Raw genomic sequence first — 27,537 nt, forward strand, 5'->3', positions numbered from 1 at the left:
AGATTTCCATGAGATCTAAGGCAGAAATTCTTCCCTCTTGAGGGTGGTGAGGCACTGGCACAGGTTGCCCAGAGAAGCTGTGGCTGCCCCGTCCCTGGAAGTGCTCAAGGCCAGGTTGGACGAGGCTTTGGGCAACCTGGTGTAGTGGAGGGTGTCCCTGCCCGTGGCAGGGGGGTTGGAACTGGATGATCTTTGAGGTCCCTTCCAACCCAACCTGTGCTGCTGGTCCAACACTGCCCCCCCCAGTTCTGTGCCAGAGGGAGGAGGCAGAAAATTAAGCCCCAGGTAATGAAGCAGCAAGAGGCAGCCAGTGCGAGGGCAGCACAGAGCGGGGCAGCTGCGGGGAATGAGTGGCATCAGTCCCCCAGTTCCTGTGGGCTGTCTCCCCTAATCCCCCCACCCACTGCTGGAGTCATGGGTGAAGACGCAGATGCAGGAGAAGGGGCAAAGGCATCTCCAGCCACTGCTGTTACTGTGGTGGAGGTGTCCTCAAGGACACCATGGGCATGTGGCCCACTGGGATGTCCCTGACAACGCTGTGGTACAGGGATTTGGGACAGTGGGGTGGCATGGAGACCTGGGGCATGTGAGGTGGCACCCAGGGTGGCTTTGGAGGTACAGGAGGTGGCAAAAGGATCTGGGAGACATGGGGTCGCATGGGGACACGAGGCAGGCAGGGTGCACAAGCAGGGACGGGCACCCACCAGCCCTGCCCACCTATGGGGTGGCACTGGGACCTGAGGCATATTGGGTAGCATGAGGTTTTTGGGGCAACTTAGGTAGCACATGAAGTGGCCTTGGGGTTACTGGAGGTGGTAGGACATGGGATGCACCAGGTGACGTGGGGACAGAGCAGCCTGGGGCTCGCAGGGTGGCACAGGGGACATGCAGGTTGGCAAAGGGGCTTGTGAAGGGGCACAGGACGTGTGGGGTGGCACAGGAACATGGGGCAGGCAGGATGCACAAGCATGGGACGGGCACGCAGCAACCATGGTGCCAGCCTGGAGGAGCACCTGTGGGTGCTCCTGGGTGACAGCCCTTCACCACAGGCTATCACACACCCGCCCCCGTGCCCACCCTGCTGCCCATGTTGGCAACAGCCTCAGCTGCTCATTCCAGCTCATTCCCCTGCCCCAGCCTCCCTTCTTGGGGAGGGGGGGGGGGTATTTGCTTTTTGTCCGTGTTCTGCTCCCCACCCCTGACCCCCCATGGGTGACCATCACCCCCATCCCAAGAAAACCACATCCCAGCCCTGGGGACCCCCAGAAACACTGGGACCCCACTGTCTTCCCCCAGCTGGGGCACAGCGGGATGGGGGGACCCCCCCGGGAGCAGCCCCCCCCCACCTCCCACCCAGTACCATACAGGGCCCAATGGTGGGTGGGGGATGCAGGATTTGGGGTGCAGGATGGGGTCCCCACACTGCTGGGCTCTGCCTGCCTGGGGGTGTTCCCCCCCCCCACCTTTGCCACCATCCCCCTCTTTGGGTGACATCCCCAGGAGCCTCCCGCTCGTTTCCCGAGGCTTTTTTTTTCATTACTGAAATAATTTATTTTTCTAACAGTCGAACGATACACAAGGATCCACGTACGGGGTGAAAAGTCTCCTAAAACGGGTAATTTCTAAAAAACAAACAAACAAAAAAACAACCTGCGGTAATAAACGGTAAGAAAAAGCACCATCCGCTGGTCTCGCCGCGGGATCGGGAACGACGCCGGGATATTTACAGCAGGAACCCAACGGCTGGAAACAGAACCCGGTTCTCCCGTCACGACAGTCGCAAACCGAAGCTGACGCCGGAGCGGGTTCGCTTCCTGGGAAAAGAAAAAAAAAAACCCCAACCCCCCAAAAAAAAAGATGGAAAAAGGGCAAATTAAAAAACCAAAACCCACAACAACAAACCCGACGAGGCCTAGATGGTTCTGGTTTGGATAAATTAAGCAGGATGAAACAAAGCTCGCGGCTTTTCGGAGCGGCGGGCGGCTCCGGGGGGTTTCGGATGGAGCCCTTGCCTTCTGCAAGGAAAAAAAGGATAAAAAAACCCCAAACAAACCCAAAAAAGCCTGTTTTCGACTCACGTCTGGCTGCGCAACGCTCCGTCGTAGACGCGGAGTGCGCGAGCGGCTCCTCCCGCTCCCGTTTTTTTAAATCCCCATCTATTAAAAAATGTCCTTCCTGCAGCTTATTTTTTTAGGAATGCTGGTGGATCAGTGAATTCCAGGAAAAGGCTGGCACAGCCGCCAGGCACCTCGACCGACGGAGTCAAGGAGGAGGAGAGGGGGGACCCGGAGGAGACCGAAAGCCGTCGGCGATGGTTCCGACCGCTCGCCGGGAATCACCCGCCGGATTTCCAGCCCGCTCGGGTTAGTGCAGCGTTCGGGGGGTTCCCGTTTCCCGTTCCTCTTCGCCCTCGGGCTGGAGACGAGCACGTCCCACCAGTGCAAAGATCCGAGAATTCTCGGTTCGCGTCGGCGACGGAAAGGAAAAAAACAAAGGGGCAAAACTCAAACGCAAAAAGGCACAATTCTGGAAAAACAACACCAAAACAACTATTTACACCGAGTTGAAACCTTAAGGCTCAGTCGAGCTGAACGCCAACCAAAACTCATCTCCGACCTCCCGGTGAAACCCCAACGGTGCTTTCCCGACGTCTGACGTCTCCCTTCCCTGCTCCAAGGTAGGAAGGTCCGTGGCTCCGGTGGGATTGCCGTGGCGAGAGGACGAAGGAGGCTCTTGGCAAACCTACTGGAGCCACCGGCCTCGAAGTGCTGATATTCTGCTTTCTTTTTTCTCCGTGGTTTGCTTTTTTTTTTTTGCTTTTTTATCCTCTTTTTGTTTCAAAGCCTAGGGGGTTTCGAGCTTGCATGCCCAAGGCTGGATGCCGGGAATCAGGCATACAGACACTAAAGGCATCCAAGCCACGGGTCGGTGTGAATCCATCAGATGTTGGCAAGTTTTGGCTGCTTGAAAATAAAATAAAATCCCTCGTGGTTTTGATTTTTCTCTCTTTTAAAACCCAGTGGGCACAAAAAAAGAGCTGAGACTCGGGAGATTTTAGCAATCCGCTTGCCCCGTCTCCCATCCTTTGCTTCTCAAAGACTTTAAACAATCCAAAATAGCTTAAGGATGTTTAAAAAAAAAAAAAAAAGAGAAGAAAAAAGAAATTTGAGTTTTCTGTTGTTCGTTCGCTCGCGCTTTGCGGTAGCGAAGTCTCAGCCACCGCGTCTCTGGAAGGGACTGGGGGGACACGGGGACGCCCAGTTTTGTCCCCCACCGCTAAGAAAAGCCCTTGGAGAGCGAAGTGGCTCCTCGCCGGATGCCGGGGCCTCGCTGGGCACCGCTGGGGACGGAGCGAGAGGTTTGCCAAAGGGGCGGAAAAACCTTCCACCGGCTCAAGGGGGCAAAAAAAAAATCCCAACCGGGTCTCCGTTAGCAGAACTCGATGTATCAAACTTTCCAAAACATCTATAAAAGCAGAAAATCGTACGAACGTTCTCTCCAGTCCATCGGTTTCGTAGAAAAATGAATAAATACTATTTATAGCTCACGTGTTTTTCGGGATGTTTCCGTGTGCTCGGGTCGGGACCCCCGGCTGTCGGGGCAGGGGGAAGGAGTCGGCCCCTTTTCCGCCCCTTTCGGTGTGTTCGGGTTTGTCTCCACAAGGCAGCGACCGAAATCCTTCGCGAACCCGGGTGGGTGCCCAAAGGGATCTCCACTGGCTGGAGAAGCCCTTCGGATGCTCCAGTGAAGAGCCGTGGGGTCCCGTCCGGCGCCATCGGCTGCTCCGCTCCCCGTCACCGTCGGGTTATTGCTAAACTTTGACCGGGGCCGGGCGTCGCTTCCGTAAAACAACTGAGGCATCGTCTTTCCTTTTTTGTGCTAAAGGGATGGAGATTATCTTGGTTCATCTCTCCGAGGTAGAAAAAAATTTGTCCCCGAGACAAGAAGCGTGAAAAACTTTTTTTTTTTTCTTCTTCCAGGAGCGCTCGCTTGGAACAGCGACGTGCGGCCGCGACGCGGGAAGTGGGACGTGGCAACGGGACGGGATAAGGGATCGTTTGGTTTTAGGTAGGACAGAAAACTTCCCGGAGCGAAGGTGCCCGACCCGAGGCTCTGCCAGCGGGGCGGCGACGGCTGCCGAGCCCCACAGCCCCCCGGAGCGGCGCTGCCCGGGCGAGGAAGACTCCGGGATGGCGGCCGGGCTGCGCTGGGGCGCACACGGCTGCGCCGTTACCCTGAATATTTAGAGTCGGCGGATTCGAGCTCTCCGACTAACACAGCGGCGCCGGCGGTGCGATCCCTGCGCCCATCCCAGAGGTGCCGCCGCCGAAACGCTCCGCTCGCCGGCTCGCCCCTGCGCTCTCTCTTGGATCTGAACTACCTGAGAGTCCGGCTCCGCCTTCGGATCCTCACCCGAAAACTCCGCGTTTGAGCTCTGACGCTGATTATCGGGTACGTGACGTCGCTGGGCAAACGGCGGAGCAAATCCGGAATGCCGGGCGGGTGACAGCGAGCCAAAAACCCCGGCGGAGGGTTTCTGGGGTGCTGTTACTGCCACAATATTCTCGGGCGCTTCAAAACGTGGCTGGAATGTTTCAGTCTGGCAGAGAGGAGTTTCCGGATTGAGAAGAGAAGCCGGCGGACAGGAGCGGAGTTGCAGCCTCCCACCCGCAGCCCCGCACGGTTTTTCCGGGACTTGGGCAAAGCTCGGCTCCGTTTCGCTCAGCGATAAGGTTAAGGGTTTTTTTTTTTTTGACGTGCAAGAGAACGGTGGGACGGTCCGGTTGTGCTACCTGATGAGATCCCAAAGGGAACGTGGCGACGGGGCAAGAAGCTACGGGAGTTTCTCCTTACAGCCCGAGAGACGGTGCGCGATTGCTCTGCGACTTCAGCCTCTTGACGCCGGAGCTGGAGTAACCCTCGTCGCTGCAGATGCTCTGCAGGCTCCTCTCTCGTCCGAGTCGCTCGGGCTGCTGCTGCTGCTCCAGTCGAGATCCGCCGGAAGGTCCGTCCGTGCTCTCCACGTCCACGTCTATCTCTTCCTGCAAGAGGAACTGGTTCAAGGTTACGCCGCGGCTCAGCCGGACCCCTCGCCCCGCTCCGCCCCGAGCGCCGGGCTCTCAACCTCTATCCGAATCAGAACGTTCCGAAGAAATGGTGGATCCGATGCTGTCCTCCTTATCCTCTCTATCCCCAGTTTCTCCGTTGCCTTTCAGGTTGCCGCTGCTCGCGCTGCAGCTGGTCTATTTGGTGTACAGCTTTCCTGTCGTAGTCTTCGAGCTTCTGCGGGGGGGGGCAAGAGAAACGGCACCCTGAGCTCCCTCCCGGCCTCCCGTGCCACTCCCGCCCACCCCGACGAGCCCCTCGCCAGCGCCCGGGTGCGCTCCCGGCATCCGACGCGTGCGGGAGTCGAGCGGACACGTGGCCAGGGGTGCAGCTTTCACCCTCCTGCACGTCGGCAGACGTCAGAGCGGGGGTGCGGCGTCTGGCCCAGGGACAGAGAGTCCCAACCTGCCCCGAGGCCGTCGGAGAGGGCACGGAACGGATCCTTCCCCCTCCGAATGATTTTATACGTGCAGCCGGCCCCATCCTATTTATGTATTTTCAGAGTCTGTGATAACTAAGGAGCCGGAGGCAGCTCGATGCCAGCGCTGCCCTGGTTATCTCTGAGCTCCTGGAGCTCTAAATACAACCGGAGCCCCGTCGAGTTGAAGCCTGAAGGACAAAAAGTGAAGCAGAAATATTCTGCAGACGAAAGGAAAAAAAGCAGCTGTCCTGCCATCCTGCAGCCAGTCTCATCGAATCATGGAATGGTTTGGGTTGGAAGGGACCTTCAAGATCATCCAGTTCCAACCCCCTGCCATGGGCAGGGACACCCTCCACTACACCAGGTTGCCCAAAGCCCCCATCCAACCTGGCCTTGAACACTTCCAGGGATGGGCAGCCACAGCTTCTCTGGTAAACTTGGTCCAGTGCCTCACCACCCTCAGAGGGAAGATTTCTGCCTTAGATCACATGGAAATCTTCCCTCTTCCAGTTTAAAGCCATTGCACCCGTGTCCTGTCACTCACACCCTTGTCCAAAGCCCCTCTCCAGCTTTCAGCTCGTCTTTTAGCTTTTCATCCCTCCGGGCATGGCTGTGGCACAGGGAATGATGCCGAAATCTGGCTGCAAATCGGCACCTGTCGATACGGAGAATCACACGGCCTTGCTGCGTTGTCTGTGAGTAAGGGCAACGCGGCGGCGGTCACCTCCGTCGGGATTTCCCAACCAACCTCCCAACCCAGCATTAAACTTTCATCCCACCACAGGATCCAGACAACCCCCAAAAGCCCCCGCCGCCGCGGTGCCACTCTCCAAGCCGAGCTTGGCACCCACCCCGCCGGGACGGAGCCCCGTGTGCCGCGTCTCTGCCGCGGCGGGGCGGGCCCGGCGACGCCGGAGGAGCCGCGCTCTCACCTTGATGTGCAGTTTGGCTTTCGTTAGTAAGCTCAGGGTGGTGTGTCTGCTGGCGTCGGGTCCCAGTGGTACCAGTCCCTTCAGCTTCTCCAGGCACAACCGCAGATGGGGCACGCCTGGAAGGAGATCACACAACACACTGAGCGTTCTCCGAACGGCGTTTCACCCCCGCGAGCGCGGATAATCGGGGCTGGTTGGAAGCTAAGCCGAACTGGTCCGCCTTCCCACCCTCCAGCAGCTCCATACACCGGGAGAAAAACCACATCCTGGCAGAAGGACGTCTCCAAAAAACCCGACTCCAGCTTCAGCCAACCTTAATGGCACCTTTTGGGCTGCCGGGACAGAGGGCTGGCAAGGAGCTGCCGAAGACCTTGATTTTTTTTTGGGTGAGGGTATCTGCTTTTGGTCTTTCTCCTCCCAAAAGCTTCACCGCAGGGATGCTGGTCAGTCCTCCACCTTTCTCCACCAAAACCTGAAGCTGTCCAGGCTGACAGCAGGCAGCGTAAACTCAGCGCATCCCTTGGGAGCGTTTCCTTTCCCTGTTTTTAGTAGGAAGGGGTCCGGTTACGGATCCATCACCTTGGCATGGGCGGCGCCAGTCAAAACAAAACCAGGTCCTTGATGGAACACCAGCTCCGAGCAGCACCACGGTCCTCCGCCGCCCCGGCACAGGAGCCTGCCAGGAATCCCTCCCGGTGTACAGCCAGATTTTTGTCTGCACTGACACGCAGGCTGATGCTTCACCGCTTGCGGACCACTGCCGAGGGAAACTCCGGCTGCTCCAGGAAGCCCCTTTATCGGCGGATAACCGAGATGCTCCCAGCACGGGCTTGTTCGAGGCTTTGACCTCAAGGTTTAGGTCACGTTCTTGGCCGTCGGTTGCAACATCCACCTCGGAAATACCCCATCAACACAGGCAGCCGCAAACTGGGATTTTGCAATCCTGCCTATCTTGTTCGGGGCACGTTGGGAGGAAACCGGTGTTTGCCTACACGAAGGACCTTCCGAACGACAACGCAAACAAAATCCAGTGTCTTTGCCATTCGGGTAAATCCCAACACTGACGGGCTCAAAGATTGAATTTTTGTGACAGTTCTTTTCCTGAGCAGGGGGAGGATGAGCTGCCTGGAGCGGCACAGACCTGTCCGGCCGCGCCATGCCGGCTTCCAAGTGATTTACCTGCGAGATCTACGGATAAGGAGGCAGCCCAGCCGTGCTCTGCAAGAGCTGCGGCCACGAAATCAAAATCCTCGCCTACCTCTGCTAGAAAAAAGTCACAATAAACACCTTGTCAGGCGGGGGTGTTCGCACCGAAAAACAACAGATGGAAAACCAGCCCGGCCTGCTTCGGAGACGTTACGCAGTGAGGGAGCGCGGCAGAACCCCGCCCCGCTCGGCCAGCGCCCGGCAAGCTGCTGGATTACACAACAGCCGGAGTCAAAGCCGGGGTTTCCACTTCCAAGTTCCAGGTGTGGTGGACACCAAAGAGCGTTTTGGCCACGGCTTCGCTCAGCCGAAGCTGCTGCTGCCACACTTAAAAATCCCAGAAATCCAACCGGCTCATAATAATAAAAGGAAAAAAAACACAACAAAATCCTCAAAGGATTCGTTTTCCGGGCAAAGGACTTCCCGAGCCTGTCAGTTCGTTTCATTGTGCTTGTCCTCATGCTCCATGAGATCTTTCCATCACTCTCCCTCCCCGTGCCGAGCCGAGCTGCCCCTCATGCCGGCGGCAGGAAGCCAGCAAACTTTAACCGACGCTGAGATTCCCAGCTCAACCCGCCGTGGGATGGGATTAAGGTATCCCTAAGGAGGAGCGAAGGCAGGAGGAGTGCGGGATCTTCATCCGGAGAGCAGCTCGTGGCTCCAGCCCCCCTGTCTGAAGGGGTGGACAAGCCGGCACATTCCCTGCGCTCGCTTGTGCAACGCTACCGACGGCATTTCGACACGGCTCTGGTCTAAACGAGGCGAGAGGGATGCGAGGCGAGCCTGAAGTCATCAAATTCCAATTTTCTCGGTCTTTTCCAACGAGGAATAAACATCCCTGGCCTTTTTCTACCCCACGGCGCCAGGATGCAGGCAGTTCCACCTCTAAGACCCAAACTGACCGAGTTCACGCCGAATTCTTGCTGAGTTTACAGCCAGACGTGAGCCTGCCCTTGGGAATCGGGAGAGGGTTAGAGAGCCTTCTCCTTGGCAAGGTGGGATCTCATCCGGAGAGGTGGGATGAAGGGCTTCACCAGTGAACCAGGAGCAGGCAGAGGAGATAAATATCCTTCCCACCTCCTTGTCGCTCCGGTGACCAAGGACAGGGAACGCCTCAAGTCCCAGCAATGTCAGGTACCTCCTTGGCGGCTGCTTTATCCAGCCGGGCCGTTCCTTCTCTCCGGCTCCCCGACCCCGGTTCCCAACGCCTGGAAAAGCAGCTTTTCACCCAAACCTGGCTCCTAACCTGCCTGTGACGCTCACCTGTTCTTTTCCATCTCGTTGTGTGTCGACCTGCAAAAGAAAGAACAAGTTGTTAACTCAACTCCTCCGTCTGCCCGGGCGCAGCGCCATCAGGATTAATGCGCGGACCCGCGCTAAACGCTCCCCGGAAAAGCTGCAAACCTCGGGGCTTCCAGAGCCGCTCGGTACCCCGGGGAGGGTGAAAAACAGCACAAGGCCACAGACAGGCCCGGCACAATGGAGAAGACTGTCAGAAAAAACAGCGTAAAATAGCCAGTAAAACCACAAAAATTGGATTTTAATGCGGAGAGGCTCGGGTTTAGAACTCGGACTAGGATTAAGCAGCCCGGATCAGTGCCCACGACGCAAGACAGCGCGCGCCATCCGAAAGCGAACGCTCTCGGGCTCGTGGTGGAGAACGGGAGACTGCAGCCCGGAGACCCACCGTACGCTCCGGGAAGGGGTCGGGAAGTTGCTCCATCGCGATGCAACCCGCGACCGAGCTCCGGCCCAGCTCGGAACGCGCCGACCGGCCGTACGAGCCGGCAACTGGGAGCCCCCGAAGCCTCAGGGACGTTCCCACCTGTCTCCGCCGCTCTGCCCGTCGTCTCTCGGCAAAATCGGGGCGAGCCGCCGGCAAGACGAGGCGTAAAAATTCCCCGCGGCCCACAACGGGTTCGGCACCTCCGAACCAGAGATGCCAAACATGATGCTGAAATCCGGGTGGGCGTGACGTCCGTTTACAAACTCCCCTGAAGCTCCTGATTTCAGCAAAGCTAAAAAAGGGCAAAAAACGTGAGCTGCTACTTATTTCTCTCTGACGAAACCAGGACAGCGACACGAGGCCGCATTGCCCACGACACCAGGACTGATGCTTTGGAAGAGCCACTTCCCTGTCCTGGCTCTTCCTAAAAGCTCGAGGTCACCTACTCCCATTCAGGAAAAACATCGTTACGTGCCTGCAAACATAAAGCCGTGGAAAACCCACAGGCTGTTCGGTATAAGGACACCAACCTGGGAGCCTCAGTTTGCCCCAGGCCCTGATGCCGAAGGAAAAACAAGGGATGCCACCGGTGAAGGACGCTCGCTGAGGTGTTCTTCACTTCGCCAGCAGCATTTCGTGATGGATCCTCATCACTCTGGAAGCTGTAGCAGCCCTTCTCCCGTCTTTTTAACGGGATTCATCAAACCCGGCTCCTTCTGTTCACTTCCCGACAGCACTGCTGGAAGCATCACGCTCACAGAGTCCAAAAACCATTCGATTCCAGACGAGACGCTTCCGACCCAAACGGACAAGCGTTATCCTGTGGCACGTGGGAACGGCACGTTCTGGAAACAGCTGGGAAGGACTCGGGTCTTCAGTTCCCACGGGATCTCTCCGTTAAAACTTTTCTCGGGATAGGAATCCTGTGTTTCACACCGAGCTCACACGAGCCTGAGCTCCGCCTTGGGTGATAAATAAGCCAAATGCTTTTTGGGCATCGGAACGGGCAGGGGCGAAGGCTCCCGTCATCGCGACACTTTTATGAACAACAAATCCATTCCCTCTTCTTTGTTTCAGAATCCTTCTCAGCAGAAGTTTTTTGGTTGTTTTTTTTTTTAAGTTTACATCCGCAATCGCCAATATTTAGTAAAACGTTCCTTAGTTGATGGATTTTAGTTTTAGATAAAAGAAAAGGGGGCAGGGAGCAGAGGGGACCGCGGCTTCACCCCAGGGCTGGCAGGCGGCTTCACTGCGGGCCCCCAGACACCCTTCTCAAGCCCCTCCGTGCCCTGGGAGTCACTGGTCACGCCTCCTGCTACCCAAACCCTCACCTGGCAGCCCCAAAACTTCCACGTTGCCGTCAAAACGTCGTCTTTTCTCCCATGGACCGTAACAAATAAAGAAGGAATAACGCTGCAGCTATCCATTCTCTTTTTAACGCGACGCAGACCATCGTTTCGCTGTTCTGATTCACCTTAAGCCAAGAACAAGCTCCGAATCATCTGGAAAGGAAATTGGGAGCGTGTGCAGGCACGATAACCACCCACAGATTCACTCGGAGCTTGCTTGAGACGAGACCGAGGGACCTCACTCGCCTTCTGCTTCCCTGACGGGAGCCCGACACCCTGTGCCGGAGGGAGCCGGGAACGCCCCGGGCTCGGGGGAAACACCGGGATTCAGAGCACGGACAAAACTCCCGGGGCGTTGCAGGCGGTGTTTGTTGTTACAGCAGCTATCAAAGGTCAGCTGTCGCTGCGTCACGCAGATGAGTCTGCTCCGAGCAGGAAAATGTGACATATCTGGTGACATCGCCGCGGCGCTCCTCCCTGGGCAAACAGCCTGCGACAGGGCGGCGAGAAAGGAAGCGATCGGCCGCCGGTGACGTGTCGGGATGAACCTGCTCGGGCTTCGTGCTGCCCGACAAAGTTTCCCTCGTCGCCGTTTCCAGAGGCTGGATGTGCGTGTCCTGGCACGGAGGCGACATTCCGGAGCCAGTCCTCCCGAAAGCCAGCCGGTAATTTCGCCTCGACGATGCCCGAGTGATTTTAACCTTGTTAAAGCAGCAAATAAACCCTGACGGCGCTGGGAAGGAAGAATTCTGCCCAGAGACTCCGGTCGGCATCACCGAATCCTTCCCGGGAAAAATAAAAAGCAAACCTCAGCTGGTGAGACTCGCTCCGGTGAAACACCGCAGCTGCTCGGAGCCGACTCCAACTCGGACAAAAGCGTTTCAGTGCCCCTAAGAACAAGCTGCGCGTCTGGCATCGGCGAGGAGTGACCCGCGTCGAGGCTCCGGATGGATTTCGGGGAGGATAATTACGGAATTCCCTTTTTTTCAAAGGAAAGCAGCACTAGGTGATTCGGTTCAAGCATCGAACGCAACCCAAGCGATTCCCCCGCGCTCGGCGAACACGTATGAGGAAAATCCCGCTTTCTTTACGGAGAATCCTCGCGGCCCCGGAGTGGTTTCACTTCCTGAGCTTCTTGTTGCGCACGAGCCTGAAATCAAAAGCCCAACTTCCACATTCCCTTCGGCAAACCCACCCGCCCCGTTCCGTACCCCGCTTGCCCAAGCCGGGCGGTGTCCCTTCACGTCTCGCTGGGACGCGGCGGACGGACGGACACTGGCACGGTGGGTGCGTGTCCATCTGGATTCGGGTGCTGATGGAATCTCCCGACGGAGGCGTTTGAGGGGAACGGGGTGGCAGGGCAGCAGCAGAGACGGCGGGGCTGGCGGGTGGGCTGCCAGGGCAAGGCAGTGGCGGGGCCCCAGCAGCCAGGGGGTGCCCGGAGGGGTGCCCGGGGGGGATCCCCGGTCCTGCCGGGCGCCCCGCAAGGGCAGGATCCCACCGGCCCCCCGGCACCCTACGGCAGGAGGATCCCCCCAGCCCTGCCGATCCCCCTGTGATGACAGCGCCTTACCGTATCCAGGCACGCGTTGGCAGGAGGGTCCCCGCTGCCCTGTCCGGTGCCCCGTGGCAGCGGGACCTTACCGGGGCCCGGTCACCCGGTGACAGCCGCCCCCCCCAGCCCTGCCAGGCTGGACCCAACAGATCCGAGCGCCCCGCAACGGCCGCGCGCGGCCCCGCCAGGCCTAGCGAGCGGCCGGCCGCGATCCCTCCGTGGCTCTCGGTGCAGACCTCCCCCCCCGCCCCGTCCGCTCGTCCGGTACCGGCCGTTACCTGCTCCCGCCGCCGCTCTTCTTGCCTTGGCGCGGCGCCGCAGGGCTTCCCCGTCCTTACCGCCGGGCAGCAGCGAGGCGTAACCGTGCTCGGCTTCTACGGAGACACAACCGCGGACCGCTCGTCACCGCCGGCCGGGCCGGGGGGGTTACCGGGCGCGGGGGTGGGGGCAATCGGTACCTCGCTCCCGCCTCTCCAGGTACTCGGCCGCCTCCAGCAGCATCTGGATGTTGAGGCCGCCGCAGGCCGCCATCTCGCCGGTGCTGTGAGGGCCGCGCCGGGCCGGGAGCGGCGGCGGCGACGGGGAGGCGGGGGGGGGGCGGCGGCACCGTCTGTCCGCCTCGCCCGGCCGCTCCGCCAGGCCCCGTGCGCCGCCCCGCCCCGCCCCCCGCCGCCGCTCATTGGGCGACGCCCCCCCCGCTGCCGTCGCCCATTGGAGGACGGGTGGGGAGGCCCCGCCCAACACCAGCACGGGAAGGCAGGAAGGAGGGGGCCGTGCCCGAGGCCACGCCCCGCGCTCGCCGTCATAGGCCGAGAGCCTCACGCCCTCCGCCGTTAGCCCCGCCCCCAGCGTCGCCCCGCCCCTTCCCCAGCGCCCTCGCCCCATTGGGCGGTACGCGGGAAAGGGGCGGAGCGTCGGCTCCGGCCGGCAGCGCGAGCGCGGCGGGGCACGCGAACGGCACCCCCGGCCGGCCACCACCCCCCCCCAGGCAGGACCCCCACCCCGGGGCAGGGACCCCCCAGGCAGGGCAGGGAGCACACCCCCCCTTTCCATCAGGAATCACCCAGGGACCTCCCCCAGGCAGGGACCCCCACCCAGGCAGGGCAGGGAGCACCCAGGCCCCCCCTTTCCCCATGGCACGCAGCCCCCTTCCATCAGGAATCACCCAGGGACCCCCCCACAAACAGGGCAGGAAGCACCCAGGGCCTCCCCTTCCCACAGCACACCCCCTCTTCCATCAGGAATCACCCAGGGACCCCCCCCCAGGCAGGGACCCCCCCCCAGGCCCCACCTTTCCCATGGCAGGCAGCCCCCTTCCATCAGGAAATCACCAGGGACCCCCCTCAGGAAGGGCACCCGCCCGCCCCCCCCCCCCCCCCCCCCCCCAGGCAGGCACCCCCACCCAGGGCAGGGCTCAGGGCCCCCGTGCCAGGGTAGAGAGCACCCAAATCTGACCCCCGCCAGCCCCCAAACTGGGAGCACCCCAGTGCAGCACCCCATATCCGACACCCATGTGCCCCCCCGGACAGCAGGTGACAACGGAGGGGGGGGTCCCCCTCCTGCCACGATAACCTGGAGGAGGGGGAGAACTTGCACACCCCCCCTCAGCCACCACCACCCAGCACCTCCATTTTGACCGCACAGCTTCCCTCAGCCTTTCCCCATTCGCCCCCCCCACGGGGCAAACCGGTTGTTAATTAGCAAAAGACTATTAATTAGGAAAAAGGTGGAAGCAAAGAAGCAAGTGGAACACGTTGCTGTTAGCAAACACCCAGCTGGAATGCCAAAAAATACGCCAAAAAAAGTGGTTTTTTTGCAACAAAAGTCGCCAGCCGGGCGCTGTCAACGGCCGCACGGTTTTAATTTATTGGTGTAAATTTGTGTGTTTGTGTGACGCGGGAATTGAAGCGTTTTGGGGTGTAAGGTCCCGGTGCTGCGCCGGGCAAACGAACCGGCCGGAGGTTTCCGGCAGCCACCTCAGCCACGCTTTATTCCCGAGTTATAAAAATAAAGGAAAAATACATAGGGGGATTTATTGTAACGGGAAAACTGCCAAAAAACAAGGAAAATCTGGAAACAACAAGGAAAACCACAATGGAATCCCAGCGAGGAACGAACCATGAGGGATACTGTAAAAAAATAAAATAGAATAAAATAAATCAAGGACTCCAGGAAACAGCGACTCGCACCCGCTCCAGCTGCGGGGCAGGGTGAGTGCGGCGGGATTTGCCAGGAATAACCCAATTCCGTCAAGATCCGTCTCTGCACCGCCAGCACGCGCGGGACGGAGCAAACTGGTTTTCCCTGGAGCGAGCCCAGCATCAGGCGATGAAATCCAGGGGTCTGTTGAATCCGCCTTTTCTGTTCATGTACTGCCTGTGGCCAGAGGGAAGGAACCACGGTCAGCACCAAACCCCCACCAGTAAAAGCCAGTAACCCGCTCAGCGGCTGCTGGAATCGAATTCCCCACGGATTCGCACAAAGGAGTAGGAAATCTCCCACCGTGCGTAGGCTGGACCCTCTGAGGATCCCAGCGCTTGCCAGGTCTGCGCCCGTCTGGCTACATCAGGTGCCAGAGCCGAAGCCTGGCCGTACGCTCGAGTTGCCACCAAAAAGGAAGCAGAATTAACCAACTAAGTGTTTTTTTGGGGTTTTTTTTGAAGAAACAGGCAAAGAGCGCTGCTGAGGCAGGCTCTGATCCTGTTCGGGCCGCACCTGGCACGTCCTGCCCGCACACAACACGTTCTTTCACCCTCATCTCCCTGCTTTCACCATTTCCAGGAGAAACCAGAGGCAACACAACCTCTGCTTGGCAGCAAAACCCCCAAACTTTGCCTTTTTCCGAAGGCCTGAGAAGCCGGATCCTCCCCGGCACGCTGCCGAGAGACAGCGGCTTCGACGCACGGCCGCGGAGTTTCCTCCGCGCTGCGTCATCTCGTCAAAGAAATTCTCCTTCTCTCGGAAAAAAAGGCCAGACACAAACCTGTACTTCCTCTTCTGGGACACGTTGATGGCGTACGCGTTGGCTGCGCCGTCCACCTTCTTTCCCTGAAAGATATGAAGAAACAAAAGTCCCAAAACTCAGCGTATCAGCCCCAAAAAGGGCATGGCGCAGGCTGCACCGTGCCGATGCGCACTCACCTTCGTCGTGTCGAAAGAGGCGAAGCCCATCATCTTCATCATCTCAATTTCCTCTTCTGTCTTGCCCTGCAAATCCTCCTCTGCCGAGGCGACAAAATAAAGATTTGACAAAGGCAGCGGCTGAGGTTCGCCAAAAACGTTCTGAATAAGCACCCGGGTGGCCCCTGAGCTGGTCCCAACTGGAGCGGGGAACCCGGGATGCACTCAAAGAGGTAGATCCACCTTCTAACCTGTGATCTGACGCTCTTTGCCTTTGGAATCCTTCACCTCCTTCTTCTCCTCATCCCGCCTTTCCTTCAGCCGTGGTGGGGACGAGGAGCTGGATCGGTGCCGTCTCGGCGACCTGCCGTCGCAAGCGCAGGTGGGTTTGCAGCACTGAGTGCCCACCGTCCCCGTGCTGCCCCCATCACCCACCCCAGCGCTCTCCAGCTTCTGCCCACCCCAACGCTGGCGTTTCCACCCCTCACCTGGACCGTCTCCTGTGCGGGGAGCGGGACCGGCTTCTCCTCCTGTCCCTGTCGCGGGACCGGGATCGCTCTCTTCGCCTCCTCTCCCTCTCCCGCGAGGCGGACCGCGAACGCCTGCGCTCTGCTCGGAGAAAGAGCAGCGCCGGGATTACCTCCCGCTGCTTTACGTCTCTCGCCCTTCGCTGCCTGCTTCGCAAAGAAAATCCGACAGCTTCCAAGGAGAAACCTCCTAAGAGCTCCCTCCCACCTCCTCCCCCTGGTTGGGCATCAAGATCCTCACCACAGAATCATGGAATGCTTTGGGTTGGAAGGACCTTCAGGATCATCCAGGGCATCCCATGGGCAGGGACACCCTCCACTACACCAGGTTGCCCAAAGCCCCATCCAACCTGGCCTGGAACACTTCCAGGGATGGGGCAGCAGCAGCAATCTGCTCCAGTGCCTCAGCACCCTCGGAGGGAAGAATTTCTGCCTTAGATCCCATCGAAATCTCCCCTCTTTCAGTTTAAAGCCATTGCCCCGTGTCCTGTCGCTCCCCGCCCTTGTCCAAAGCCCCTCTCCAGCTTTCCTGGAGCCCCTTTAGGTGCTGGAGGCTGCAACCAGCACCCGCAGAGGCGGGAAGAGCCCCAGGAAAAGCCCTTCGCCCGGGAGCCGATCGGTCCCGGAAAGCGGGGACGCGCGGCGGGGTTCGGGGTTCGGAGGAAGACGGGAGCCCCTGCTCCCCCCGAGCGAAGCACCGGCGCCTCATCGCCGCCCCCCCACCCCCCGCCCGAGGCCCGGGGAGCCCCCCCGCGCCCTCTCCCGCCCGCGGGCCGGGGGCTGAGCTCCCGCCCGGGCCCGGCCCCCCGCCCGCCCCCGCTCCGCCCCCGCTCCGCCCATCCCCATCCCGTCGGGGCCGCGTCCGACCCCCGGGGCCGCTCCCCCTCTCACCGCGCCGCGGCGGCGACCGGGACCGGCTGCGGCCCATGGCCGCCCCTCAGCGCCCGCGCTTCCGGCCGCACGGCCCTCCCGCGCCCCGCGCTTCCGGCCGTCCCCCCCCGGCACCGGCGCCGCGGCGCTTTGGTTCCGCAGCGAGCTCGGTCCGGGGGCCCCCGAACCGCCCCGCCTCCCTCCCCGCCGCCCCGGGGCCGCCATGACAGCCCTCAGCGCTGGCGGGTGCCAAACACGGGTTTATTCACAGACAGGCGTTACACAGCGCTTCCCAGCCGCCATCATCACGCACCGGCGGCCGCCCTCGCCAGCCCGCAGCCGGGGGTGCCCCGCTCCCGCTCCCCTCCGGCCTCGCTGCGGGGGGGGGGGGTCAGCAGCCGCAGCCTGGCCGGGGCCCCAGGTGGCAGAACGGGCACTGGATCCCTCTGAAACCTCGGCATCGCCCTCCGTTCCTGCGGTGCGCCGGTGTACCCAGTCGGAAATCTGGCCTCTTCTTTTCCCTTGAGCGTGCAAACGTGGAGGGTGGGGAGCACCAGGCCTGCGGGCGGCCATCGGCGCCTCTCGGGGCGTTGGAGCAGTGATTTCCCTGGCAGCCGGCAGCACGGACACATCCCTGCCCCCCCGACGCGGCGAACCCCCGCCCAGGGCCCGGCCCGGGGTGCCCGGTGCGGGCAGCCGTGCCAAAAAGAGGTGAGAAGAAAGCAGCGAGCCAGGGGCCGCCTGCAAGCAGCGGGCAAAAGGCTGGAAGGGGAGAAGTTTTCCACCCCCAGGCTGTGGTTATCCACAGGGGTGGGCTCGGGGATGCCCCGATGGGAGAACCACCGTGCCAATGTGATTCTGTGTCTGTTTCCTTCTAGCTGAGCAGCGAGGGCCCGCGTGGCGACGGCGGCCGTTTGAGCCTTCCTCCCTGATGAAGGCGGCGGTGTCTCTCACTTCACTTCTCTGCACGAGGTGCCTGACGCACCCTGGGCTTCCACAGGGCAGAGAGAGAAATTCCTGTCTCCTCAGCAAAGCCCCTGGCCCTTGGAGGAGAAGGTTCACAGAGCCCCTGGGGACAAACCCTCGGAGCAAAAGGGGCAGCATCCCAGTGGCAGCACTGGCCGGTCTGGGTACGTGCGGCAGTGTTGGAATTCATCGCCCCAGGAGCGACCGTGCCATCCCAGGGAGGCAACGCAGCTGCAGCTGCCCGTGCAGAGACTCTCCTGGCCTGGGTCATGCAGAGAGGTGGGCTAGATGACAAAAATGGCCTCAAAGAGCCTTGAAATTGGTGGCAGTAGACAACACCCCGCAGGAAGCGGGTGCAGAGCTGCGGGTTGCGTCTCAGAGGCTGTTGAATACAGGCACGAGCACGGGGCTGGTGTTCACGCCATCCCTTGCAGGTGGCAAGTTCAGGAGCTCAGGGTCCCCCCACCTCTGCAGGAGGGCGACGAGGAGCCGTGGCTCCAGTCCCAGTGCTGGGGCGCAGCGTGGACATCAGGCAGGGCAAACCCTCTCCCCAAAAACCAGGCTCATGTTGGCCCTGGACCTCCTCTGGCAACATACCTGCCAGGTGTGTATTTTTGCAATTTTAAAAAGTGGTTTTGACGTTTTACTTCTCCATTCAGACTTTGCCTGGCACGCTCCGTATCACAGCCCCACGAAGAAAAACCAACCTGCGTTTACAAACCTCCTCCCTTTGACCCACCGCTGCCTGCACCGGCCCCCGCTCTCCCTGCCTGCACCTCGCTCCCTGCCTGCACCCCACACTCCACCCCGTGTCCTCACTGCCCCCAAAATTGCCACCTGGCCCACAGGCTCTGGTGCTCTTCCGGAGGGAAAAACAAAAGCCGAGAGCTGCTTCGCAGCAGCAAAAAAGCTTTGAAAACACGGTGGTGGCCTGTGGGAAAATCATTTTGGGGTGAGGAAACCCAGTTCCCTCCGAGGGGGGGCGGTTCTGGGGCTCCCAGCTACAGTCCAAGCGCCCCATGGACTCTTGGGCTGTGGCAGGGAAGCCACGTCCCCATGGAGCAGCGCTTGCCTGTGCAGGCGGGCTTGGGGTGAGCAGCCCAGGAGGACAGCAAACCCCTGGATGAAGGCTGATCCCGTTGGTTTTAGCTCCTGAACACCAGTGTTGGAGTGGCTGTGGGGCAAAATGGGCATCACTGGTTTTCTTCTTCCCTTTGGGCACGGCTGGGAGGTTATAATGATGGTTGTGTCGCCATAAGGACCTGGGAAGGAAACGCCAGGGAGGATTTCAACTTGTGCTCGGGAGTCCAGAGCTGAGGAGAAGCAACGATCCAGCCTCAGCTGCGTGGACGGGTGCTCGCCGAGCCCGGGGTAGACCTGGCACAGCCTTGGCCGCGTGTGCCAGCATCGCCATGAGGTGGTGGTGGGGATGGGGATGGGGGTGGTGGTGGTGTTGGCAGTGCCTCTGACTGAAGTGAATCAGCAGCGTGTGTTCATCCCGAAGTAGCACTTAGTGAGTGAAGTTTTGCCCAGTTTTAAATAACACAGACACTCCCGGAGGCTCTTTTCTTCTCCCTTCACAGGGGCGGTGCGGTGCGGCAGGGGCTTTCCCGGCGGTGCGAAATCCTGCTGCTCTTCCTCGTGAATACGTGAGATGGTGGCACCAGGAGAAGGGGACTGAAAGTGGCTCTCCAGCCCAGGGAGAGGAAGATGACGATCTGGGAAGGAAAGGCTCCCAGACCCACCGCCTCTCCACCACTGGGGAGAGCAATCCCCCCCAGTTCAGCTCGATCAGATTCACCGGGCGAAGCGGTGAACACTTTTGCCCGGGGGTGAAGCCAGCGCCATTCCAGCGGAGTTTGAAACAGAAGGTCAAAATAAAAACAACAACAAAACAACCTTTTTCTTCTTCAAACCAAGCGGATCCGGGCTGCGCCCCACATTTCACAAGGGCTCTGCAAGCGACAGGTGGGGAAAAAAAAAAAACAATGACCCTCATCCCGCACGTGGGAAGGGGCTGGTGCCCAGGAGGGAGAAGGGTGAGCTCGTGGGAAGAGGGAGACGGCAGTGGGTGTTTCCCCAAGCAGCAAACGGGGGCCACAATCTTTCGTAAGCTCAGTGACCGCCTCCAGAAGCGGGTGACAGGGGACGAGGTGCCTCGTACCAGGAGTGCATCCAGAAAACAACTCGCCTCCGGGATTTTCGGCAGCGCCTCGGCCAGACGCACGACACGGGAGCCATCCCTCCGCCTCGGCGCCTCCGGCCGGAGAGGTGCCCGGCTGCTGCTGCAGCAGGAGGCCTCAGAGGAGACTCAAGATTCAATTTTTTCCTTCTTTTTGCCTTTTTTCAGGAAAGACGGGGTCCGGAATTTCTTCTTCTTCTTAGAGGGCGATTTAGAGGGTGAACCTTCGGGAGAGACGGGGCTGCTCGTCACCGTCTCCTTCTCCTTGGGGGCATCTGGGTCGGCGTTGGCAGGGGAGGTTGTCCGGTCCCCGCCTTTGCCCAAGCTTTCCTCGGTGCTTTGCTCCTCATCCTTCCCGTTCACCACTGCCGGCGGCTCCTTCTCGGCGGTGGAATCGGCCGGCGCTTGGCCGCCGTCCGCCTTCTTGTCACCTTTTCGGGGGGAAAAGGGAGAGGTGAGGGTTGGGGCAGCGGGTGATGGTGCTGCGGAGGTTTAAATCCCCACCCCGAGTCGTCGGTTTGACCTGGGCAGGAGCAGGATTTGGCTCCTGCGGACACAGAGTGTCGGGACCTGATCCCCTCCTGCCGCAGGCGCCGCTTTCCTGAGCCTTCCCCCCCCACCCCTACTCCCGCAGGACAAGCGACGGTGGGATGGAGGGCCGGGAAGAGGCAGGCGGGGAGGGCGGAATATTTCGCCGCTGGAAAAAAAAAAGCGGGCAGCAAAGAAAACGAAGCAACCCAAGGCATTTCCTTCTGCGAAACCCTGAGCGAGGCGCCGCTTCCCGACGGGAGCGCGTCTGAAACGGGCCACGGAGAGAGCAAAGGCCACCCCGAGCTAGCGGGGAGCGCGGTCGCCCGCGTCCCTCCTCCCGCGGCGCGGCTCCAGGCCGGCCTCTCCGTACTTACTACGGTGACCAGTATTCAGAGTCAGAGGCAACTCCTTGGGTGAAAGCCACACGTGGAGGGAAGAGAAAGGAAGACGTTGTGGAGACAGACAGACACACACCATGAGACACGATGACAAAGCCAGAAGCCGCGCGCTCCCGCTGCCCGCGCCCTGACGCCCGCCGCTCTTTGTAGATGCCGGATTGGCGCTCGGGGGCGTATAACAGGAATATTGCACCCTCCGGCGAGTTAGGAGGGGACGGAGGTGTCCCCTGCCACCCCGCGAAGCCACCGGCGGACGCTTGCGTCCCCCCTGCCGGTGCGTTCAAGGCAAGCGGCGGCTTGGCGGCGTGAATCCCCGTCGGCGCTCGGCCCCGCTGGAACGGGCTCCCCCCTCAGGGAAAGGCAAAGGGACCCAGGGGGGACGTTTGGCTGTGTCTCAGCAGGGTTTGGCGACAGCCACCCTCATCCCCCTCACTGGAGACCTGTTCCTCATCTCCGCTTGGCTGGCAAGCCCGGGTGCTTGCCGGCCCACTCACCCTCCGAGGGCTCCGCGGGCGTCGGGGCCGGGCTCTCTGCCGGCACTGCCACGGGGCTCTGCGGCGGGGATGCGGGGGGCGATTCGGCGGGGGGAGCCTGGCTCTCCTCAGCCGCGGTGTCCTTCTCGCCTGCCAGCAGAGAGACGTGCTGGACCCGAGGTTTGCCAGCTACCGGCCCCGCGGGGAATTTGGGATCGGGGTTCCCCCCCGTACCCCTCCTACCCTGTAGCCCCAGCTTTTTCCTTTCCACCTCCTGCTTGTACTCCTCCAGCTCCTGGTCGGTGAGCTGGCTGAAGGGATTCGGGGGCTCCGGCTCGGGGGGTGCCTCCTCCTGGGATGCCTCTTTGGCTGCCGCATCCCCCAAATGGCTCTCTGTGGACTGAAACATCGCCCCCGGAGCGGTGTCAGCGACCGGTGGGATGCCGGGGAGCTGGGGGAGGGCTGGGCGCTGCCAGGAGAGGACACGGGGCATGGGGTGACCTACGGGGCTGCGGCTGGTCTCGGCGATCACGCTGGCCAGCAGCTGCGACTGGGGCCCGGCCGACTTCACGTCCTGGCGGTTTTGCTCCCGGATCTGCGGGCAAAAGGCAGAGCGAGGATGGGGGGGAAAAAAAGCCCACCTCCTCTGCTGCTCCAGGGTCTGCTGAGACCCCCACACCCGTGTCCAAAAGGCTCTGGGGCTTTCGAGACAGGACTGTACCTTGTTCCTCATCTCCAGCACCTCCTGCGGGTCCGTGTAGAGGGGTACGAACTGGTTGGGGTTCTCGATTCGGATGGGGGTCCCGCTGCTGCCTTTTTCCACCTCGTCCGCTTTCAGCCACTGCGTGTCACGGAGATGGAACCCCAGTAAGTAACACGTCGTGGAGAGAGGAAACCCCGATACACACACGTTGCGTAGAGGGGAGATCCCAATAAATGTGTGTTGAGTAGAGGGGAGACCCCAGTGAAGCCCATGGGCTGGGGAAGTGGGGTTTTAAAATAAATATTATTATTTAAGAGGGATTAGAGGAGGAAAGGAAAGCCTGCATTAAATAAAGGCACCAAGTGAAGCATTTCTCACTTCTGGATGATCGCTGGGTGTTTCTGCACACCAAATTTTGATGTGATCAATAAAATCCCAGGCATCCCCCGTCTGCCTTTGTTTTGGTACCCCAAAACTCCCCCCCTCCCGCCCCCATCCAGCTGATACCATTCCCCAAGCCAGACCCCTTCCCAAATTAACCCAGCACCCCTCCCGGGATCCCGTGGCACCCCCGCACCGTCGTCTTCGTCTTCTGGCTGCCGGCGCTGCCCTGCTGCTCCTCGGCCACGTTGACCCTCATGTAGGTGTTGGGGGTGTTGAGCCACCGCGTCTTCTCCTTCTGTTGTTTCTGGGCGTGCTGCCGCAGCGCGGGGACGGGGGCAGCCTCCTCTTCGAAGACGAAGGCTGTCACCGTGGCGGGGATCAGCACGTCGCTCTTGGGCTTGCTCTTCTCCTGCACGAAGGGGTAGCGGTAGGTGTAGCCCGTACGGTAACCCTGGAAAGGCAGAGAGCGCTCAGTTGTGAATAATATAGAGAGAAAAAGATATTTTTGTGCGTTTCGGGAAAGCTCGCCGCGTTTTCGGCACCGGCCAGTTCTCACCAGGTTGTCCAGCATCCTCATCAGGGCTTCGAATTCGTGCTCGCCCAAGCGGCTCTTCTGCATGGGCCCGAAGGTGCTGCCAGCCCAACGTACTGAGCCCACCTCGTGCGGCCGGTGCTTGGCACGCTCCAGCACGATCAGGTTCTCCGCGCCGCCCGCGCTCGCCAGCGCCGACACCTACGGCCGAGCCCAGGGAGATGCAGCTGGTGCAACCGGATGGGAAGCAGCGGGATGGCCCCAGACCTGCCCACAGCCCCCCATAACTGTGGGGCTGCACTGGTCTGTCCTGTCCTGGGCACTGCACTGGTGGCAGAGACCTGGCACAGCTCAGCACGTGCTCTGGGGGCACCACGGTGTGACAGCAGAGACCTGGCACAGCTCAGCACATGGTCTCAGAGCACCACAGTGACAGCAGAGACCTGGCACAGCTCAATACGAGCTCCCAGGTCACAGTGCTGGCAATAGAGACTGTGCCCAGCTCGGTGCTTGTTCCCGGAGGCACTGCCCTGGCAGCTGAGACCGTACACAGCTCGGCGCACGGCCCGGCGCTCACCTGGATCTCGCAGGCTGCCTGCAGATGGAAGATGCTGTAGAAGGCCTCCTCGGCGGTGTCGCCCAGCGCCAGCACCCCGTGGTTGCGCAGCACCAGGATCTGCAGCACCGAGCACGGGGAAGATGTCAGCGGGACAAAGAGGAGGGGATGGCACCAGCGGCCCTCACCCCTTTGTCCCCCTCCCACCATCCTCTCACCTTGCAGGTGGGGCCGAGGGATTTTTGGAGCTCGACCCGATCGGCTTCATCCTCCACCTCCCCACGGAAGTCGAAGTAGGCGACGTCCCCCAGCAGCAGAGCGGCCCGCGAGATGGGCAGCACGCCGCAGCGCATGGCCGACACCTGCGGCGCAGCAGGTAAGGGTGACAACACCCCCCTCCACCCCAAAAAAAACCCTCAATCCCACCCCCCTGCCCCATAGCTCACCGCAGCGGTGGCCGGTGTGTGCAGGCGGACGATGCAGCGGGCATCGGGGCGGGCGGCGTAGATGGCGGCGTGGAGGCTGAAGCTGCGGGCGTCAGGGGCGAAGCTGGTGCTGCCCTGTTCCACCACAGCCCCCAGCACGTTGACCTTGATCTTGGAAGGGAGGGGAGGAGGATTTAGGGGGGCTCCAGAGCTGGGTGGTTCCCCCTCCCTGGGAATAGGGCAGGATGGGGATGCTCACCAGGCTGGCTGCTGTCACCTCGCTGCACGCCAGCCCCTGTGGGGCCACCAAGAAATGTTCCTGCTCCTTGCTCACCCGCAGCTGCATCGGGGGGGGGGGGGGGGGGGGGGGGGGGGGGGGGGGGGGGGGGGGGGAGGGGAAATCACCCAGATAGGTATAAAAATTTTAAAAAACAAAATAAAAACCCACCCTCCAAAAAAAGAAAACCAAACCCTAACCCCCATCCCAGACTCAAAAAAAAAAACCAAACCCAAAAAACCAAAAAACCCAACCACTCGAAAATACCAAAAGCCCCCAAAAAAAAACAACTCTCCCAAAAAAAACACCCCCCCAAAAAAAAACCCAACACCTCCCTCCCCCAAAAGCCAACCTCCAAAAAACACCTCGACTCTCCCCAGGAAAACCCAATCCCCCAAAAAGCCCCCAACCCCCCAAAACCACCCCCTTAAACCCCAAACCTCCCAAAAGCTCTCTCAAAACCCCCAAAAACCCTCAACCCCCCCAAACCTTCCAACTCCCTCCCAAAAAAAACCCAATCCCCCTCGACCCTCCAAAAAAAAAAAAACCCAAACCCCTCAACCCTCAAAAAAACCCCTCAAAACCCCCCCAAAACAACGCAAAACAACCAACCTCCCAAAAAAGACCAGCACCTCCCCTCCAGCCCCCCCCAGGTTTTGGGGTGCTCACGGTGACAGCGGCGTGTCCCAGCTGTGCCCAGCCGTAGAGGTCGAGCAGGCGGTGGATGCTGCCCACCTTGCACCTCATCAGCCGCTCGCCCTTGGCCAGCGCCGGCATCTCGGGGCCGTGCAGGTCGTTGATGGGGGTGACAGCTGTCAGCCCTGGGGACGTGTCACCCCCCCACGGTGAGTGGGAGATGGGGGGGCAGGATTGGCCTCCCCCCACCCTGGGGTTTCTCAGGGATGGGAGAGTGGAGGGTTATGGAGCTGGGTTTGGTGGCCCCCAAGGTTTGGTGGCTCCCAAGGTTTGTTGCCCCCCCCCCCCCCCCCCAAGGTTTTGGGGGCAGCTGGTTGGGGTCTCCAGAGCGACCCCCCCACACTCTGTCCCCATGGTCCCTGATCCTTTCCCTGCCTCCCCCCCCCTTTTCTGCTAGCAATGAAAGGAGAACAGAGCCCTGCGAGATGTTTTCTCACTTACAACTCCATAAATTAAGAAAAAAACCTCAAGAATTTCACCAAACCGTTCCATTTCCCCCCCCAGAAAGCCCTTGGTGGGCGCGGCCATACCCATGGGGGAGGTGGGGAGGACAGCGGGGGACGTGGTGGCCATGAAGTCGGCGATCTGCCGCAGGGCCAGATGTGGGACGAGTTGTTGCCCTTCTTCATCTGCTCCTGGATGAGGCTCTCCAGCTCCTCCCTGAAAGGACTACGGCCATCCCGGCCCCGCCGGTGTCACCTCCCTGGGGAAGGGGCACGGGGGACCAAACAGGGACCATCTGGTGGCACCGGGGTGGAAGTGCCACCAGATTGGTGGTGGCAGCATCACCAGCTTGGTGGAAGTGGCACCACCACCTTGGTGGCACGGTGACAGTGGCACCACTGGCTTGGCGACAGTGGTGGCACCGGCAACTCCCTGGTAGCAGCACCATGGGCTCAGTGGCACTGACATGGCCACCTTGGTGGCACGGTGGTGATGGTGGTACCACCAAACAGGTGGGGACATGCCCCGAGCCAAGATATGGTGGCATTTGCTTTGGGACAGGAGAGATGGGGTCGGGGACAAGAGGGATGGGGTCTGGGGCCAGGAGAGACAAGTTTGGGGTCCTCAAGAGGTCCCCCCCTCACCGGGCTCTGGAGGATCATGGTGACCCGCTTCTTCTGCTCCATCATGTTGAAGTCCTGCCGCAGGTCGGCCGCCACGTTCCGCACCCGCAGGTACTCGGCATCGGCCTCGACCGAACGCTCCAAATCCCGGGGGCCGGGGGGCGAGGGCAGGGGCTCCGGGCTGGCGGCCGTGCTCATCCTGCCAGTGGCACGGACGGACGGACAGACATGGAACTGGTCCCCGCCACCCTCTTCCCCCCCCCCCCGCAATACAGATTGCGAAGAAGCCACCAAAAACATGCCCAGCTGCGCCCCGGAGATAAGCCACGGCCGGCCCCCACCCTGCCGAAGGCACAGCCCAGCGGTGTGACGGTGACGAGGGGACACTTTGGGGGGGGGGGGGTGACCCCCCTCTCTGCACCGCCTGTGCCTGGTTACCCCCCCGGGTAAGCCACGGCTAAGCCCGGCCAGCTCGGTGCACCCATGGGAGCAGCACCGCTGCCACCCATCTTTAGGGCAGCTCCGAATCGGGGAGGGGGGGTCTGAATCGAGGGGTCGCCAACGCATATTTCGGGGGCCAAGCACAACCTCTGTGGACCCCGAAACCCCAGCGCTGCCCCCCACTCACCCCAGGGCATCCTCGAGGAGGTGTTTTGGGGGGGTGTTGCTGCAAAAGACACCCCCCCGCCCCCAAAATACAGGGCCCTAAAATATAGGGGGCGGTGGGCAACCCGAGCTGCTCCCCCACATCCCGGGGGCCATCCCACAATAGACACCCCCCCCCCCCCCCCCCTCCAGTATTGCTCAGTGCAAAAGCAGAGCCCCCCACCCACCGCAGCCCCCCACATCCCATCCTCCCCCCACCCCACCTCAATATTTGCTGTTCCGGGACTGACCTGGATCAGAGGGAAGCAGGAACCTTTTCCAGGCTAAAATTCCCTTTGAGGGGGGGGGGGGATCCCACAGCGACCCCCGGCCCACACCGGAGTGGGGGGGCGTCAGGGCAGCAGTGGGGTCCTGAGCATCCCAGTGGGATTTTGCCCCCAAAAGAGGAGGGAGAGCAGAGGGGTCTCTAAGGGCCTCCCCCCATCACTCAGTGCCTGAGCTGGGGAGGGGGGGGGGAACAACCCGGGGGGTCCTGGGTGCGGCGCACCCCCTCCCCCCCCCACCCAGCCGCCTCCGCCCTCACCGCACCCAACGCGCTGCGGCAGCCGCAGGGATGGCGGGTGGGGATTGAAAAAATAGGGAAATAGAGATTTATTTGTTTTTGAATGGGGGGGGGTTGGGGGGAAACACCTGCAGCATCGCACCCCCCCATGGATGAGGATTGATGGGGGGGAGGGGGATGTCGGGTACCCACCGCCCTCGGAGGATAAAGGCCTGCGCATCCCCCCCCCCCCACCAATATCTGCATGCGGGGGGGGGGGAATTGGGAGGGGGAACACGAAGGGAAAAAAGGGGGGGCACCCAGCTCGTCCTCCCCCCCCCTCCCAAAAAACCCCCCCGGGGGAGGGGGATGCTGCTGCCATCACCCA

General features: G+C 60.9%; 3 protein-coding genes across 3 annotated transcripts; all 3 read right to left on the bottom strand.

Moving 5' to 3' along the window:
* Positions 1 to 4,231: 4,231 nt before the first annotated feature.
* MXD1 (MAX dimerization protein 1) lies at positions 4,232 to 12,826 on the bottom strand. Its single transcript, XM_086628137.1, is given in 10 exon segments — positions 4,232 to 4,945; positions 4,948 to 4,996; positions 4,998 to 5,038; positions 5,126 to 5,176; positions 5,179 to 5,205; positions 5,208 to 5,283; positions 6,460 to 6,575; positions 8,912 to 8,958; positions 12,564 to 12,669; positions 12,754 to 12,826. Coding segments are annotated over 10 exon segments (681 nt in total). The 3' UTR covers positions 4,232 to 4,850.
* Positions 12,827 to 14,140: 1,314 nt separating this feature from the next.
* Positions 14,141 to 16,870, bottom strand: SNRNP27 (small nuclear ribonucleoprotein U4/U6.U5 subunit 27). The gene is made up of 6 exons (XM_086628122.1): positions 16,834 to 16,870; positions 15,904 to 16,024; positions 15,667 to 15,779; positions 15,437 to 15,516; positions 15,279 to 15,343; positions 14,141 to 14,671 (listed from the first exon to the last, which is right to left on the bottom strand). Exons 1-6 carry the CDS (start codon positions 16,868 to 16,870, stop codon positions 14,617 to 14,619), a joined length of 471 nt encoding a protein of 156 aa, XP_086484248.1. The 3' UTR covers positions 14,141 to 14,616.
* Positions 16,871 to 19,656: 2,786 nt separating this feature from the next.
* ADD2 (adducin 2) lies at positions 19,657 to 26,937 on the bottom strand. Its single transcript, XM_086628034.1, is given in 16 exon segments — positions 19,657 to 20,391; positions 21,384 to 21,512; positions 21,597 to 21,762; positions 21,868 to 21,957; positions 22,084 to 22,203; positions 22,643 to 22,900; positions 23,006 to 23,182; positions 23,559 to 23,657; positions 23,756 to 23,899; positions 23,984 to 24,133; positions 24,222 to 24,302; positions 24,909 to 25,060; positions 25,466 to 25,531; positions 25,534 to 25,602; positions 26,023 to 26,201; positions 26,899 to 26,937. Coding segments are annotated over 15 exon segments (2,181 nt in total). The 5' UTR covers position 26,201; positions 26,899 to 26,937; the 3' UTR covers positions 19,657 to 20,089.
* Between the last annotated feature and the right edge of the window lie 600 nt (positions 26,938 to 27,537).

The sequence above is a fragment of the Tauraco erythrolophus genome, chromosome 29, assembly GCF_009769465.1.
Source record: "Tauraco erythrolophus isolate bTauEry1 chromosome 29, bTauEry1.pri, whole genome shotgun sequence".
Classification (NCBI taxonomy): domain Eukaryota; kingdom Metazoa; phylum Chordata; class Aves; order Musophagiformes; family Musophagidae; genus Tauraco; species Tauraco erythrolophus.